Source organism: Lactuca virosa, chromosome 7 (assembly GCF_052849685.1).
Source record: "Lactuca virosa cultivar CGN04683 chromosome 7, Lactuca_virosa_CGN04683_v6, whole genome shotgun sequence".
NCBI lineage: Eukaryota > Viridiplantae > Streptophyta > Magnoliopsida > Asterales > Asteraceae > Lactuca > Lactuca virosa.
This window is the reverse complement of record NC_136432.1, coordinates 61,297,352-61,312,298: the sequence shown is the minus strand read 5'-3', so window position 1 is coordinate 61,312,298 and position 14,947 is coordinate 61,297,352. Positions and strand designations below refer to the sequence as shown.

The 14,947-nt window shown below is 35.2% G+C and overlaps 2 protein-coding genes across 2 annotated transcripts; one reads left to right on the top strand and one right to left on the bottom strand.

The window, feature by feature from the left end:
• The first annotated feature begins 1,123 nt into the window (after window positions 1-1,123).
• Window positions 1,124-3,422, top strand: LOC145123239 (coatomer subunit zeta-1-like). The gene is made up of 7 exons (XM_079058451.1): window positions 1,124-1,228; window positions 1,755-1,914; window positions 2,066-2,213; window positions 2,288-2,365; window positions 2,723-2,807; window positions 3,036-3,091; window positions 3,187-3,422. Exons 1-7 carry the CDS (start codon window positions 1,226-1,228, stop codon window positions 3,191-3,193), a joined length of 537 nt encoding a protein of 178 aa, XP_078914577.1. The 5' UTR covers window positions 1,124-1,225; the 3' UTR covers window positions 3,194-3,422.
• A 1,209-nt stretch (window positions 3,423-4,631) lies between these two features.
• On the bottom strand, window positions 4,632-10,260 carry LOC145123920 (uncharacterized). The gene is made up of 10 exons (XM_079059102.1): window positions 9,872-10,260; window positions 9,077-9,120; window positions 8,862-8,979; window positions 8,650-8,770; window positions 7,571-8,130; window positions 6,620-6,905; window positions 6,154-6,418; window positions 5,928-6,074; window positions 5,365-5,850; window positions 4,632-5,277 (listed from the first exon to the last, which is right to left on the bottom strand). The coding sequence occupies exons 1-10, from the start codon at window positions 10,056-10,058 to the stop codon at window positions 4,960-4,962; spliced, it is 2,532 nt and encodes an 843-aa protein (XP_078915228.1). The 5' UTR covers window positions 10,059-10,260; the 3' UTR covers window positions 4,632-4,959.
• Between the last annotated feature and the right edge of the window lie 4,687 nt (window positions 10,261-14,947).

Sequence of the window (14,947 nt, the reverse complement as noted above, 5' to 3'; positions counted from 1 at the left end):
CTAAAAATGAAAATTCTACTTTCTAAAAACGTTTTTTAGAAAAATGAAAATAATTTTTCATAATCAAATGCAACCTTAATATTTTGTTCAAATTAACGAAAAAGTCTTTATTTTTTTCTTTGATAGAAAATGACAGGTTATACGGTAAACCCCGATAATCGAGACTTGACAAAATAATGTTTTGAGGCTCTAATCACCAACTAGTCTTTGATAGATAATAACTTGTTTGATTAATTAAATACGAATTACATACGAATATAAAGAAATACCAAAACCCTAAGGGTCTTAGGCCTAAACCCTAACCTATACACTAACATCCCCTACAGTTTGATCGGAAAGAGACGATTTAACTGGGAAAACATAAAACATAATATATATATATATATATATATATATATATATATATATATATATACTTTGGCGAAATCGGCACCGAAGACGGTAGGGTTCTGCTGATATTAACTACATCGAATCTTATGGGCAGAAGAAGGAGGCCGACAGAGATCAAGAACCGGACGCATCAAAGTTAGCGATGACGAAGGTCGCATCTGCAGGCGGCGGCTAGAACTTGAGGCAATGTCGATGGCTATAGCTTTATCAGTTAAAACTAGATGCATCGATGGTAGGAAAGAATTGATGGTCCGAAAAATTCGACACTGAAAGACATCGGAGAATACAATATAGGTTACAACAATTATTTATATGAAAGATATTTTCTTTATGAGAAAGAGGTGAGAAGATTTAAGAGGGGGAGAATAATTGAACAAGAAAGACGCCTTTGCGGCTACTAGATAAGGTTGTTAGAGGTGGAGGTCAACAACCAAGGGTTGTAGTCAGCGGCGGAATATGTGAAGGAAAAGTCCACTGGCTAAAGAATATTAAAGAATAAAACAGAAATGAGTGAATCCTAAAATTAATGCTCACGATATCAAATTTGTTTAAATAATTTTACATCATGGATCACCCTCATAAACACCCGTCAAACCGAATCAAATGTGCAAAACCTCGATGGTGCTTTAAAATTGGAGAAATGCAAAGAAAAATAACTAGAAGGGGTGAATATGTAAAATACGTAAAATATGGTGGTCATTTTGAGATGTCCACTCAACTTTCTCCCCTACAAATACTCTTCGCTTTCTTCATCCGACGCCTTTGTAGTCTGTACCATCTGAATCTGCCACGAGAAACTAAAGCCGATAAATCTTGACGCGAGAATCTCTCTCCAATGGTAAGTGAATGATCAGATCTGATTACTATATTACACATTGTTGCCATTATATTGGTCGATTCATTTCACCCTTTTTCGTTTCTCTTCGATCATAACTGCATTTGCTATTTTCAATTATCCTCAATATAAATCTGTGAATTAGAAAGATGGATTTATCCAAATTTAGCGATCAACTAGCTATTTTGTCAGTTGAAGGCCCGAATTTGTTCTAAGATCTGTTATCGGGTTTTGCTGTTTCATATCTGTGATCGATTGGTTGTTGAGTTCTAGGAATTCTAAGATTTGTGGGACTCAGATCTGCACTAATGCAATCTTTCTTTTCAAAATAAGAGTTCTAATTACTTCAATTCTAACGACGGCATTGTCAATAAATTTTAGATCCACTCCTATTAAGGGAAAGTCTTAATCTGTTTACAGATTTTGTTGTTGCAAAATGTAGAACTTTTACATGATGTATATATGCTGCATTGTTACGAATTATTGATGGGGCTTCAGATATCTTTATGTTTGATGCGTCTTGTTGTAGGAGTCTTGCCCTTCAGTGAAGAACATTTTACTTTTGGATTCAGAAGGATTGCGTGTAGCTGTGAAGTATTATACAGATGACTGGCCAACTAATAGTTCTAAGGAAGCATTTGAAAAGTCTGTGTTTACCAAGACTCAGAAGACAAATGCACGAACAGAATGTATGTATTAAAGTGTCTGTTGCTGTATGTACTTATAGTTTATATTCTACATATATATCCTTTGACTAATGTGCTTACATCTTAACTGAGATTATAATTCTTATAAAGTTAAATGGAAAAAATGAAAGATTTATCTTGGATTTAAATGCAGCTGAAATAACAATGTTTGAGAACAACATTATCATCTACAAATTTGCTCAAGACCTTCACTTTTTTGTTACTGGAGGTGACGAGGAAAATGAGCTCATTATATCCACAGTTCTTCAAGGTTTCTTTGATGCAGTTGGTCTTTTACTTAGGTACTTTGAAATCAAATTTTTTGATAAAAAAAAAATTATCAGTAAAATCTTGTTAATAAAATTTTATTTTACAGGGGAAATGTGGATAAAAAGGAGGCTCTTGAAAATCTAGATCTCATTTTATTGTGCCTTGATGAAATTGTTGATGGCGGGTGAGCTATTAAAGATCTTAAATTTAATCGATAGATATGATTACAAATTGTGGAAAATAGCAATGTACTTATTTTTTACCTATAATAGCAACATTTAACCTGAAACATGTAAACTGCTTGCATTTGTTAGAATTACATATTGCTATTATTGGTAAAGAAATTTAAGTATGTTGTTGTAATTGGTAAAGAAATGTAAGAATGTTGCTATAATTGGTAAAGAAAGTATGATACTATTATGGGTAAGAAATGAAGTACACTTTATAATTTTTCATGTCACATATTGCTATAATTGGTAAAGAAATGTAAGTATGTTGCTATTATGAGTAAAAACATGTATCTTGCTACTATGCTTTGTAGAATCATACTGGAAACAGATGCAAATGTTATTGCTGGAAAGGTTGCAAGCCACAGTGTAGATTCTGGAGCTCCTCTATCTGAACAGGTACATTTTTTTTTTGTTTTCTTCAATAAGTCTTGTTTGGATAAATGATGTTTAACAAAAAATATGAGAAAATTATGGGATATTGAAGGAAAAATAAATAAGGACAAATATGTAAAAAGTTAGGATGTAATGGGAAAGCCTTAATTCCATGACTTTCTCTATTAAGATGCTCTTTCTGTATTAAGTGAAATAGCTTAACTGATTATATTACTATTTTTATTTTTGCAGACAATAAGTCAAGCATTGGCAACTGCACGGGAACATCTTACAAGATCTCTTCTCAAGTAATAAGATCTTGAACTTAATGGGAATATATATATTGTAACTTTTTTATTTATTACTGAAAGATTCTGACTTTAAATGAATTACTTAATTTCAGTGTATGATGATGATGATGATGATGATGATAGAGTTTGGGAAGAATATGGAAATCAAATGCAGTGGTTTGTTGAGAGTTAGATATGCATGGTAATCTTTATTCTTCTTGTTGTGTTTCTTATAGGGTATAAAATTGGTTTTTGTATTGAGTACACCATTTTGCTGAATTTGAATATTATTCTATGAATGTTGTTTATTGTTTATAGTGAGAAAAGATGATGAACATGTTTTTTCTTATTTTTTTCCATATAAGTTTTTTGAGTGACTCTGGTTTAAATAGTCATAATGACACGATTGATTGAATTAATGAGGCAATGTATAGATGAGTTGAAACCAAATGATTGTGTCATAATAGTTTATTATATAAGCACAGCTTTTGGGGGCAACATTGGATATTAAATGATTCAATTGTTAAGTACTTTGCTAAGAGTTCTCAAGGTTACTTATTTGTTTTTTATAAGTAGTTGGGGTTTCAATGAAATGGACTAAACTCACTAAAACTATATTAGTGGTCTATACATTGTTTAAAATTGTGCGGACAACACATGAAAATTTTCTTTGATCCAACAAAGCATCTTAGTAGTGCACATTACAAAGTGTTGGGAAAAATCTCATCAAAGACATTAGCCTCTTCCTATATTAATCATATTCTCATTAAGTCAAAAAGAAACATAAACATCACATGATCACAAGGTGGACGGAGATGTAGGTACCTTCCATAAATGTGTTTCAACGAGTTAATATTTTGTGAATTAGTTTTGTATGATTTTTAATTAGTTTGTGTTTGTTTTAAAATAAAAAATTGAATAGGTCATAAGGTATGAGAAATATGAGTTCCAATATGTCAGTGAGATGGAAAGAGTAAAAAGAGATGAGAAAAGGAAAAATCTAATATAGCACTGATACAACAAGTGGTAGAAAGAAGTGGGAAATATGATGGAAACCCTGCATCCTTAAAAGATTGTTTGGTAGAAACTAAATGATTCATTACTAAACCATTAAAAGAGCTGATTCAATTCTATTATTTGTCAAGGTTGTTACAAGATATGTTGAATGAGAAAATTTATTATTTTAACCTTTAATCTACAAATCTCTTACTCCAATAGCAGTTAACTATCAAAAACACTAAATCCCAGTAGCACATTTCCATAAATACTCCAATGACTAGTTTCAAACTCACTTTTAGCTGAATGGTTCAGATTCAGAGATTCAAACGAGACAGAATAATTCAAAGACCGTCTTTTAACTGAACCATTAAGAAGCTATCCAAAAGACACTTGGCCTAGCCTATTAAATCACATCCCATTAAGTCATTAACACCTTTAAACTCTTAACAGGTTCTAGCCAGCCTTTATAGACGCACACAACATGCAACATAAATCAGGAAAAGACTACACTTTCTTATATATAAAAAAAAAAAAAAACCAGCACGATATTAAAACCATATTTAAGACAGCTAAATCACCATCAAATACTATAAATCACTTGACGATGAACGAGGAATTAAAAACCCACAAAACAAACATAACAATAAAACAAAAAGTCAAAACTAACGAGAATTAGCACGCACGTCCCTACATCAAACTAACCGAATAGAATACAACCTCTCTCAAGGCAACAAGGCACAGGGCAGCAGCAGCTAAAACCAAGTGTGTAGTAATACACTCTCTTACTTCATTCAATTATTTCATACTTGAAGAATTAACCCCACTTTCAAACTCATTACAAGACCCTGAAAAACCCTTTGAGTCAGGTATTCCCATTCATCCATCCATTAGTAGCTGTTTTGCCATAGTTGCTGCTGTGACTGCTGCTGTGGTTTTGCTTGTCCCTGGGACCCACCCACCCCCACAAGAGAACCATCACGCGGGTTTTGCTGGAGTTGGTGCTCCGGCGAGATCCCCGCCTGGGAGTGGTAGTAGTTTGGGTAGTTCAGGGCGGCACCACCGTATGTCTGGGATGGCTGCTGCTGAGCTTGCCGGAATCCCGTTGGCTGCTGGTTTTGACCCTGGAAACTGTAGTATGTGCTGGCGGGGACAGCTGACATGGTCCGGGACCCGGCTCCGTGTACCCACATTCCTGAGTTGTCGTTCTGAAAAAATTAAATATAAATTGTAAGGGCGTTTACGTCTTTTTAAACAGAAACAGGGTAAGCAAACTGCAAAAGAGAAACAAATACCTGTTGAAGAGAAAGCAACTGACTGTTCTCTTTATAATGAGCATTCAACACATCATCATAACTTAAAGTGGATCCAGCGGGACCCGCAGCCTGATTAACTTGATAATTCCCAGGAATTGCAGTTGAGTTTCCAAACGAACCATAACCAGAAGGAACAGCTGCAGACTGTGGCAAACTGCTGACTGAAACACTGTTTTTATATTGAGGAAGAACAGCTGCCAGCTGTTGATGATAAGTGCTATTTCCAGCAAAAGCTTGTTGAAAACCAGATGGCATGTAGGTGTAGCTTTGAGGAAGAAAAGGGTAGCCAATCATGTTTGCAAAAGGTCCTAATGGAAGAGTAGGTTGGGAGTAGGGGTGCACTGTAAGGTGTTGTTGCGGGAGAGCAGGGCCCGTTGGGATTGTGTTTCCAGGTGGCGTTTGTTGTTGTTGTTGTTGTTGTTGTTGTGTTGGTTGAGATGATGAGAAAACACCCGTTTTCAAAGCCTGGACAAAATCATAAATTTGTAATTTTATGTATGATAATGATAATTGATATCTAGTTAAGTAAAATAGTAAAATACCTCTGCCATTGAAATAGTTGAGCTACCATATTTAGTAGGCATCTGTTGACTAATAGGAAATGGTGAGTATGAAAGATCGGATTCTCCAACAGGATGACCATTTGCTGCTAACAATGTGCTTGGTAATGAGTTTGTATATGCAGCTTGCTGGATCAGAAATATATACAAAAGGTGAGAAAATAGTAAAAGTAGATAATTTTTTTTCATCTATATTATTATTTATTACCATGACATTTGAGAAAGGAGTTGGAGTTTGCATCTGTGTAAGTGTCTGAGATTGAGGGAAAGAAGGGGTCAATAGCTGAGTGCTATCAAAGGTATAACCCTGTCCAGGTGTCGATGAAGCAAAACTATATTGATTGCCATGTGTCACTTCAGGATTTTCTTGCTTTAACACCTCTGTTTGTGAAGCAGAAGGTAAATCATAATTTGATCGGACTTGATTGCTTTCCGATGTCATTATAGACTCATCATTGTAGTACTCGGGATTTCTGTAGATGGAAATCAGAAGGGCATTTACGTCTTTTGCACACAGTAAAAATCCAAAGCAAGTTTTTTCCAACTAATTTTTGGGTGGGACAAAAACGCACACAATTTTTGTCCCATTAGTTGCAATCCACTGCATCATGATGACAACCATGATGAAGATGAAAAGGGCATTTTTGTCTTTTGCAGTATAGTTTTATATTTACCTGGTTTCAGAAGGTCCAACAGATTGAGTATCTGGCTCAACAGGTGGCTCTTCTACTTTGCTTCTCATCTGTCTGGATGTGAAAGATCCTGGGAATCCAGTGTTCATGGTGGCACCAAAGCTTCCAAAACTTAAGTGTGAGCAATCAGCAGTTTGGACTTGAAGGTGATTTGGGATTACTACAGAAGGAATATCCTCTTCTTGTTCATCCACGTGGCTCTCTTCTTGTATGTTAAGTTGTTGCATGTTTGCACTCACTGAAGCTGCTGACACATCACCTTCTTCAACTGAATTGAGTAAAAGATGATTTTGTGTTAAAAAAAAAATTTGTATTCCACCAATAAAACCAACTCAAGATTAGTTTGTAGGAAAGTGGTTGAAAGGGTAAAAAAGTCTTTCTGGATAAAGTGTTGTATGCATAAGGTCTGTTTCTTTTCTCGACTGCATAGAGCATCTGGATCAGACTAAATGACCATTTTACCCTTACATTCAATTTTTCTGACAATTTTCATCATTTCTAACAATACTCGTCGTTTTAGCGAGAGATGATTTTGTAGGAAAATAGGAAAAGGTTTAGTGACTTTAATACATTAAGTAAAGCATGATTTTTTTGTCTTAACTCATCAAGTCATTTTGAACCAAATTAAGTCAAAGGAAAAAAACAACCATATATAGTCTTCCAGATTAAGTTCTTAACCAATTGGGCTCATTAAGTAAAGAAAAAAAAAAGCAACCATGTAAAGGTATTACTTCTGAGTTTATTGGGAAAGAACGACTTAATAGAGAAAGTCAAGAACAGGAGGTTTTCCCATCAAGTCATAACTTTTTACGAATTTGCTCTCATGTATTTTCCTTTCATTCTCCCAAATATGGGTCATTTTCTTAAAATATTATTTTAAAGGTATTTATCCCAACAGCACTTAAAAAAATAGCCTAAGAATGTAGGACATACCTTCATTGTGCTCAAAAGTATTATCCTCATGATGAAAAGAATCATGAGGATAATTCTCATAAACAGGCACACTCCCAGATGTATCCTCAACATGATTTGTAGTATGATCTTCAAAACCACCTTCATCTTCACCCTGAACCTCATCCGTATGATCACCCACATACTGATGATCATTTCTCTCATATTGCAAATCCAAATGTCCCACATTTTCAGGCTCTACATGAGGCTCCACTATTTGTATCCCAACTGTTTGTGGTTGCTCAATTGAGGGCCAATCATCAACAGGAGAAACAGAATCATGTTCTTTATGGATTTCAGGAGCTTTAGAACCATAATCTTCAAACTCATAATGTGTTGATGGAGGCTGTGTAACAGAGGTGTTAGTGTTATATGTCTTGTTTTGTGGTCTACCCATTTTCACAATGTCAGCCATTGACTTTTGACCAGGGACACCGCCCATCCATGCAGATTGATATCCAGTGGATGGTTGTTGTGAAACGGTTGTGGGACCCTCGGGTGCACTGAAAGTTGATGCTTTATTTTCATAGCCAATAGAACCACTACATTAACAAAGCCAAAAACATTAGCGTGTGCAAAAAGAAAAATGAATTGGTTTATTAAAAAACGGTTTGGTTTTTGGGAAAAAAATATTGAGATTCAGATTCAGTTTGGTTTTGTATTATATGAAAAGCAACCCAATAAAAAATAGACAAAGGATGTTGCTTTATGTATAAGTTTTAACTGATTAAGTACATTAAAGATTAAAAAAGTTAAAACACGTTTACTGTTTCATTGATTCGGTTTTTCAAACTCAAAATATAACTTTTTGGTTTGATTCGGTTTAGAAAAAGTAAATTCTTCATGGCATCACATGAACTATATATGGGTGTTTCTTTTTGACTAAATACAAAAAGAACGACTGAATAGAGAAAGTAATGGAAAAAGAAGCTTTCCTCATTAAGTCCAACCTTTTTACAATTTGTCCTCAATCCTCATTTATTTTTCACTTCCATTTTCACACATAGTGTTGCTTTTTTCAAATAAGATTTAAACATCATTCATCTCTATAACAATGTTACCTGAAAGTTGGTGGATTCCGATTTGTGTTAGTTGCAGAAACCCCATAAGTTGGTGCAGATGAGCTTGTATAAGAACTTGTCCCATTTTCCCTCCTAGGTTTCCCATGTAAACCACCAGATTCTACAAAAGAACACATTAAATAAGAATTAATGCATAATTACATATATATTCAACTTTACATAAAACCATACTTATATATCAACTTTTATACCAGAAGAGCTAAATTGTGTTGAACCACCACGTGCAGAATAACGATCTGCACCACTTCTGCCACCACGATTTGAAGTGCTACCACCACCACGAGGCCTGGATTCTGTGGTATCCTTAAACTAAACAAAAACAAAAGTGATAATTAAATAATTAAATGAGAAATTAAATAACATATAATGAAGTTAATGGGATAGGACTTAATCCAACTCCACGCACCTCCTTTTTCTTTTCTCGCTTGCTCTTCACCTCATGAAAAGGATCTAAAATATGAAAATAGAAATTTCATGTTAGGACTGATGTTTTAAACTTATTATGTATATACAATATGGACTTTGCATATGGTACTACTTATTGTTTTCCACTAATTTGAAAAGAAAACATAAGAGATTTGAAGAGGTTTCACTTGAATCACTTATGCTTACTCAATAACATGATCATTGAAAAGGAACATACAAAAGGCATAAAGGTAAGAACACACTCTGGAAATTGCCACTAAAATCCAGAGCCATATGCTGGTTTTAAAACTCTCATTACCATGATACAATAAGAAGAACCTCCAAATTAAAAGTCTTGCTACGGAATTTCTAGAAAAAAAAAAGTATAGGAAAAGAGCTATAATAATTTATAAATCAATCTAGTTTTTCTCATATTTTGAAACAGCAAAACAAAACCCACTTAAAAGACATACAATGCTCTAAATCTCCATGATCAACGCATGAAAAGGAAATTTTAAAGAATATATGTAGTTGAATATTTCTACATATAGAGAGTTCCAGTTTCTTTGAGGACCCTCTAAATTTTATTTTTTTTGCAGTGATAGACACCCTAAATCCCACAAAAGCAATAATCTTTTGCTTGTATGACAAGGGAAACTGCTTCAAACTTTGTAGTGCGAGAACGCCACAAATAAAAAAAATAGACAACTATTGTGAAATCTCTAGAGATTACCATCGTAACAAATAAAACAAGATATGAGAAATTCAAAAGCACGAAAAGCAATTTCTTTTTCACCTTGAGAGAGGAGCCGATTAACGGCTTCGTTAGGGTCCATATTACAATCTTTAAGCACAGAGTAGATCTCAGCTTCCGAGACTCCGTTTACAATCTCCTTGAGACTCTGTACCATCTTCCTAGACGCCGCCGGTATTCCTTGTACTCCTCCGCCATTATTACCTCCGCCGCCGCCTCTGCTACCCATAGTTCTTATCAGATCTAAACTCGACGCTGCCGCCGCCGCACCACCAGCGATTACACTCCCAACAAAGCAAGAATCTGTGAATCCGTTCGTGTTTAACACAGTTACACGCAGTTCGAAGGAGAGTGATGAGTACTAGTGGCGATGGAATCCGCCGCGACCAGAAGAAGAGATATAAGAAGCTTTCGAAAACCCTCCACTCGCCCACTCCTCCCCTCTATTTATTTTAATTTTTAATTTTTTTTCTTATTTTTAGTAAGGTCTGTTTTGGGGAATTGATTTAGATAAATATTATTGGTAAAAAACTTTATTTTAATTTTTAATTTTTTTTCTTATTTTTAGTAAGGTCTGTTTTGGGGAATTGATTTATATAAATATTATTGGTAAAAAACAGCAACTTTTATTTTAAATGATAATCGCCAAATATAAGTTATTCTGCTCAAATATGATATGGAGCCAAAGCATATCTTGTACGCTAGAGGAATGGAATTGAATAAGATAATATAAATAGAAAAAGTGAATTAAGCTAAAATAAAATAAAATGTAATTTGGGTGTTTGGTAAAAAAAAATATGAGACAACTGTAAAAATATCATATAGCTTTTATTTTTTATATGATGTGGATTTGATGTGGTGTTTGGTATAAAAAAATATATATATGAGATAACGGTAAAAATGATCTATATAGTTGTTATTTTGGTTTGGATTTGTACCGAGGGTTTAAAATTAGATATTTTTCATGGTTTTGGTTCTTATCAGATTTAAAATGACTTTTATATTTTTATAATTTTTATTTTTTCCCCAAAATTCTTTATTTGTTTTCAAATTTAAATTATTTAAAAGTGAATAGAGCTCACTATACCCCACCCCTCATCATACCCCTTTTACATAACCCAAAAATTAAGATAAAATTTTTGTTTTTAGTTTCATTCAAATCACACGTCACTAATAGCAAAATAGTCAAAAGAGTGTCATAATAACATGTTATCAGAGTATAAATTCCCAAAATCTCTAAATGCGAAAATCATAAGGTGATGCGGTGCAATCAGGTCGGACCCTTCTCCTTCGAACTGGAAGTACCTGAAACATAAACTGAATATTGTAAGCACAAAGCTTAGTGAGTTTCCCCAAAATACCACATACTGAACAAACATATTGCCAAGCATATATGGGTGCTTGCCTACCCCTTCGGTCTATTTCAATCGGATACTATCAAGCATATTTTGGTGCTTGCACTCCCTTTCGGTCTATTCAACCGAATACTATCAAGCATATATGGGTGCTTGCAATCCCCTTCGGTCTATTTCAACCGGATACCAGATCTATTTCACACTCTACTACTACCACATAATATCATAACATGAATCACAAAGTCACCAAGCAAATACATGCATAACTGACAATTATCATAAAGACAATCATCACACTACATCATAAAGTAGTGGGTCGGCATTGGTGCCTTCGACCCACGGATACAGCGAAGGAAAACTCACCTTTCGATCGATAATCAACTATTGTTGCTCTCACGATCAGTTATGTCGGTGCTACTCCACACCTAGATAATCATTCAAGGCAAACCTTAGATTTGCCCTTCAAAACCAAGAGTTGACCAAAAGTCAACTCAGGTCAAAGGTAAACTTTCTCCTTAGCCCACCCTCACGTCGTGGCCACTAAGACTCACGCCGTGAGGATCGACTCGACCCATACCCACTCATCGAGTCGACTCAATTTCACTCATCCAACAGAATCCTCAGATCGAGACAACCATCTTGCTCATGTCGTGAGTTTCCATTTCTCACGTCGTGAGATCGGTTCTGACCAACTTTGAGCATTAATCTCTTAATCATTTAAGACATACATTGGGACTTTCCATAACACCTTCCTCGACCCTAAGGACCATAAAAAATCATAGCTTTTCAGTCATGCATGTCCAATGCATGACTTAGACACTAAGCAGGTTAAAAGAAGGGTATTAAGATCAAGACTCAAGCTCAGAGTCCAAAACCCACACCAAAACTCAGATCCAAGGGCTCACATGTAGAAGATGTCTCAATGATCCATAAAGTTGCCAACTTTATGGATCTCATGCATGTTAAACAACCCAACCATGCAAAGAAAGGTTCCAAAGCTTAGATCTAGCATGCTTAAGGCAAAAAGATAAAAGCTTTATGACTTACAAATGCTCACAAGCTCAACAAATCCAAGAGGTAGAAACTAGATTGCCAAAATGAAGCACCACAAGAACCTTCTTCCACTTCAAAGAACCAAAAACCTCCAAGTAAGCTCTTCAAAATCACCAACAATGGCCCAAGGTCTCAAGGAGGTCGAAGTTAGGGTTTTCATGGGGCTAGAGAGTGAGAGAGCCTGAGGATGGTCGATCTAGCCCTCTCATTCCATTAAATACTCGAAAATTAGGGTTTTGGGTCATCAGACCTGGCTCACGTCGTGAGATCTTATGCCTCACGTCATGAGGTTCGAGAATACGGGTGAAATGGTTAATGGGTATTCTCATGTCTTGGCCGCTATGGCTCACGTCATGAGCCTCTTCCAAAAATGCAAACTTCAAGAATTTAAGTACCTCAAGGATTCATATGCTACATTCTATCTCTTCCTAATTTAACACGCACACACACACATAGAGAATGAAGAACCAAAATAATATCTCATTGCTTGTTACACTCCAGCTGTTTTTTGGTTGTGAGTTGTGTATATCCGTCTTCTCAACAAAATTAACATCTAAGAAAAGAGCTATAAATACCTAGAGTCTACAAACATATTTGAAATTAGCCAAAAAAAATTAATGGTCCTAGTCATTACATCGATCTCCTCACCTATTTTAGTCTTTTTGGCACCACGAGCGGCCATCACTCTTATTTCAGAGTGTATGCAAACCATATTTGTTGTAGAAACCCTTAGTTCAAAGATATGTTGTTTTGATATGAGAATTTTGCATGACCGACTCCGAGTCGCTAGTTTAGAACACATAACCATCAAAGATATTTGAATGTGAACTTAGAAATAAACACCAACAATACATGGCTCCTTTTAGGAATCGATTGATACTTCTACTACATATGTACTGAGGGATATGGAGCATAAGATGATTGAGGATACACTGAATTGACTTAATGGATGAAATTGTATGATGTCTTGCTTGCCAAAGTTTAATTTATTCATCCTGAATTCACAAAAAGGATCGAGGAAGAAATTACTCGGATAAAGGTTACATAAAACCTTAAGAACCCCATAGAGAAAAAAAATCCAAAGTCCACCAAATATTCCTACCTTGATATATTATCATTTCATTACCCTTGCTTATGTTACATAAACTACAAATCCAATCACTCATGGAGAACCTATGAAGGATTTGGGAAAAAGAACCATTAATGACCAAAGATTCCTCTTAAAGTAATATGCTTTCTTAGTCTTTTGCGGACTCTGATAATAAGAAACAATAAGAATTAGACGATATTGTTGTTTGAATTCAAAAAGAGAAGTACGTCACTAAGTCATCTACATACTTAGCTTCCTAAGAAAATTCAAAGGGTTCCTCACCAAAGCATATCATTACAAACGCTTGGATTAATTTCATGCATCGTCTCACTAAGCAAGACTATGTCCTTAATCAAACCACTATTGGTCCCTCTTTAACTAATTTCTATTGGGACATACCCAAGTTGAGGTCATCTGAGAACTCAATATGAAAATGGAAAATAAGGAGCAATTCATAAAGGAGTTAAAATGAATTGAATAATTCTTTTTAGGATACACTTAAGGCAGAAGCCAAGTTGGTCTTTATGATCTATAACTAAGGTATGTGGATACAAAAATAAGCCTTTCCAAAAGGTTGATTCCTTTTAATATAAATCTAAGAGAACTGATGAGACCTCCAACATTGTGATACAAGAAGACTTTCAACAAATTAACCCCAAATGCATCTTGGTTATTAGAAAATACTTCTTCTGTAAAGTCAAGTCCCATTAAGAGTATCAATTTCCTTTCATTGAAGTTAAAACGTACTTGGATTAACCCTAAATCACCTTGAATACGGGCCCAATTTAACAACTTGTGTATTAAAAGTTATTTTACTTTCCATTTAACATTTGCTATATCTTGGATGTGTTGCTCTTGTTATAATCATTTTATTGTATTTCTACATCCTAGTTAGTTATTTGTTTAGTTCTTGAGTTTTACACTCGTTTATGGGACCAAGCGTTTAGTTCTATTTAGGATATAATTGTTATCACTTGGATTTGAAGTATGATCACTAACATATGAATTTTTTTATAAAGTTTTGTGTTATATAAGGGAACAGAGACAACTAGTCTATATGGCCATTTTACTTTATATATGTATAAAGTTGAGTAATGGGTATTTATGTAGCATATGGCATGACAATGTTATTCATAGGTAGAAACTGTTAATGGTAGTATACCAAGGTTATTATCATCATCATGGTGTCCCTGTTAAAGCGAAGCATGCCCAAGGGACTGAAGAGTTTCATGTCTTGCAGAAGGGGAAGGCCCAAAGGAACGGGTACGTTCATGTCCAGTTGAAGTGTAACGTCTGGTTCCTGGTATGCATTTAACCCATTTGTTTATTTATTTTGGAAGGGTAACTCGACGAGTTGGTGGCCCTAAATCGTCGAGTAGAGGCCAGAATATGCGCGGGGTTTGAGCTATCTACTCGACGAGTCAAGAGCCCTCGACTCGGCGAGTAGACCGGCCAGAATGAAACCCTAATTTCGGGGTTTTGCACCCTATTTAAGCTCCTTAACCCCCGCCCCTTGGCCTCATTTCCAGCCTCCAAGTCCTAAACCCTAATCCATGAAACCCTAGAGCATTTTGTGAGTGTGTGATCCATTCTTGAGTGATTTTGTGTGTTCTTGAAGCT

Excerpts from the sequence above, each read along its gene's own strand:
- LOC145123239 (XM_079058451.1), top strand. Across the intron at positions 1,915-2,065 it reads GACAAATGCACGAACAGAAT|CTGAAATAACAATGTTTGAG; the intron begins GTATGTATTAAA and ends ATTTAAATGCAG. Across the intron at positions 2,808-3,035 it reads GAGCTCCTCTATCTGAACAG|ACAATAAGTCAAGCATTGGC; the intron begins GTACATTTTTTT and ends TTATTTTTGCAG.
- LOC145123920 (XM_079059102.1), bottom strand. The coding sequence starts at position 10,058 with ATGGGTAGCAGAGGCGGCGGCGGAGGTAATAATGGCGGAGGAGTACAA. Across the intron at positions 8,131-8,649 it reads CGGAATCCACCAACTTTCAG|TGGTTCTATTGGCTATGAAA; the intron begins GTAACATTGTTA and ends TTGTTAATGTAG. Across the intron at positions 6,075-6,153 it reads CTCCTTTCTCAAATGTCATG|CAAGCTGCATATACAAACTC; the intron begins GTAATAAATAAT and ends TTTCTGATCCAG.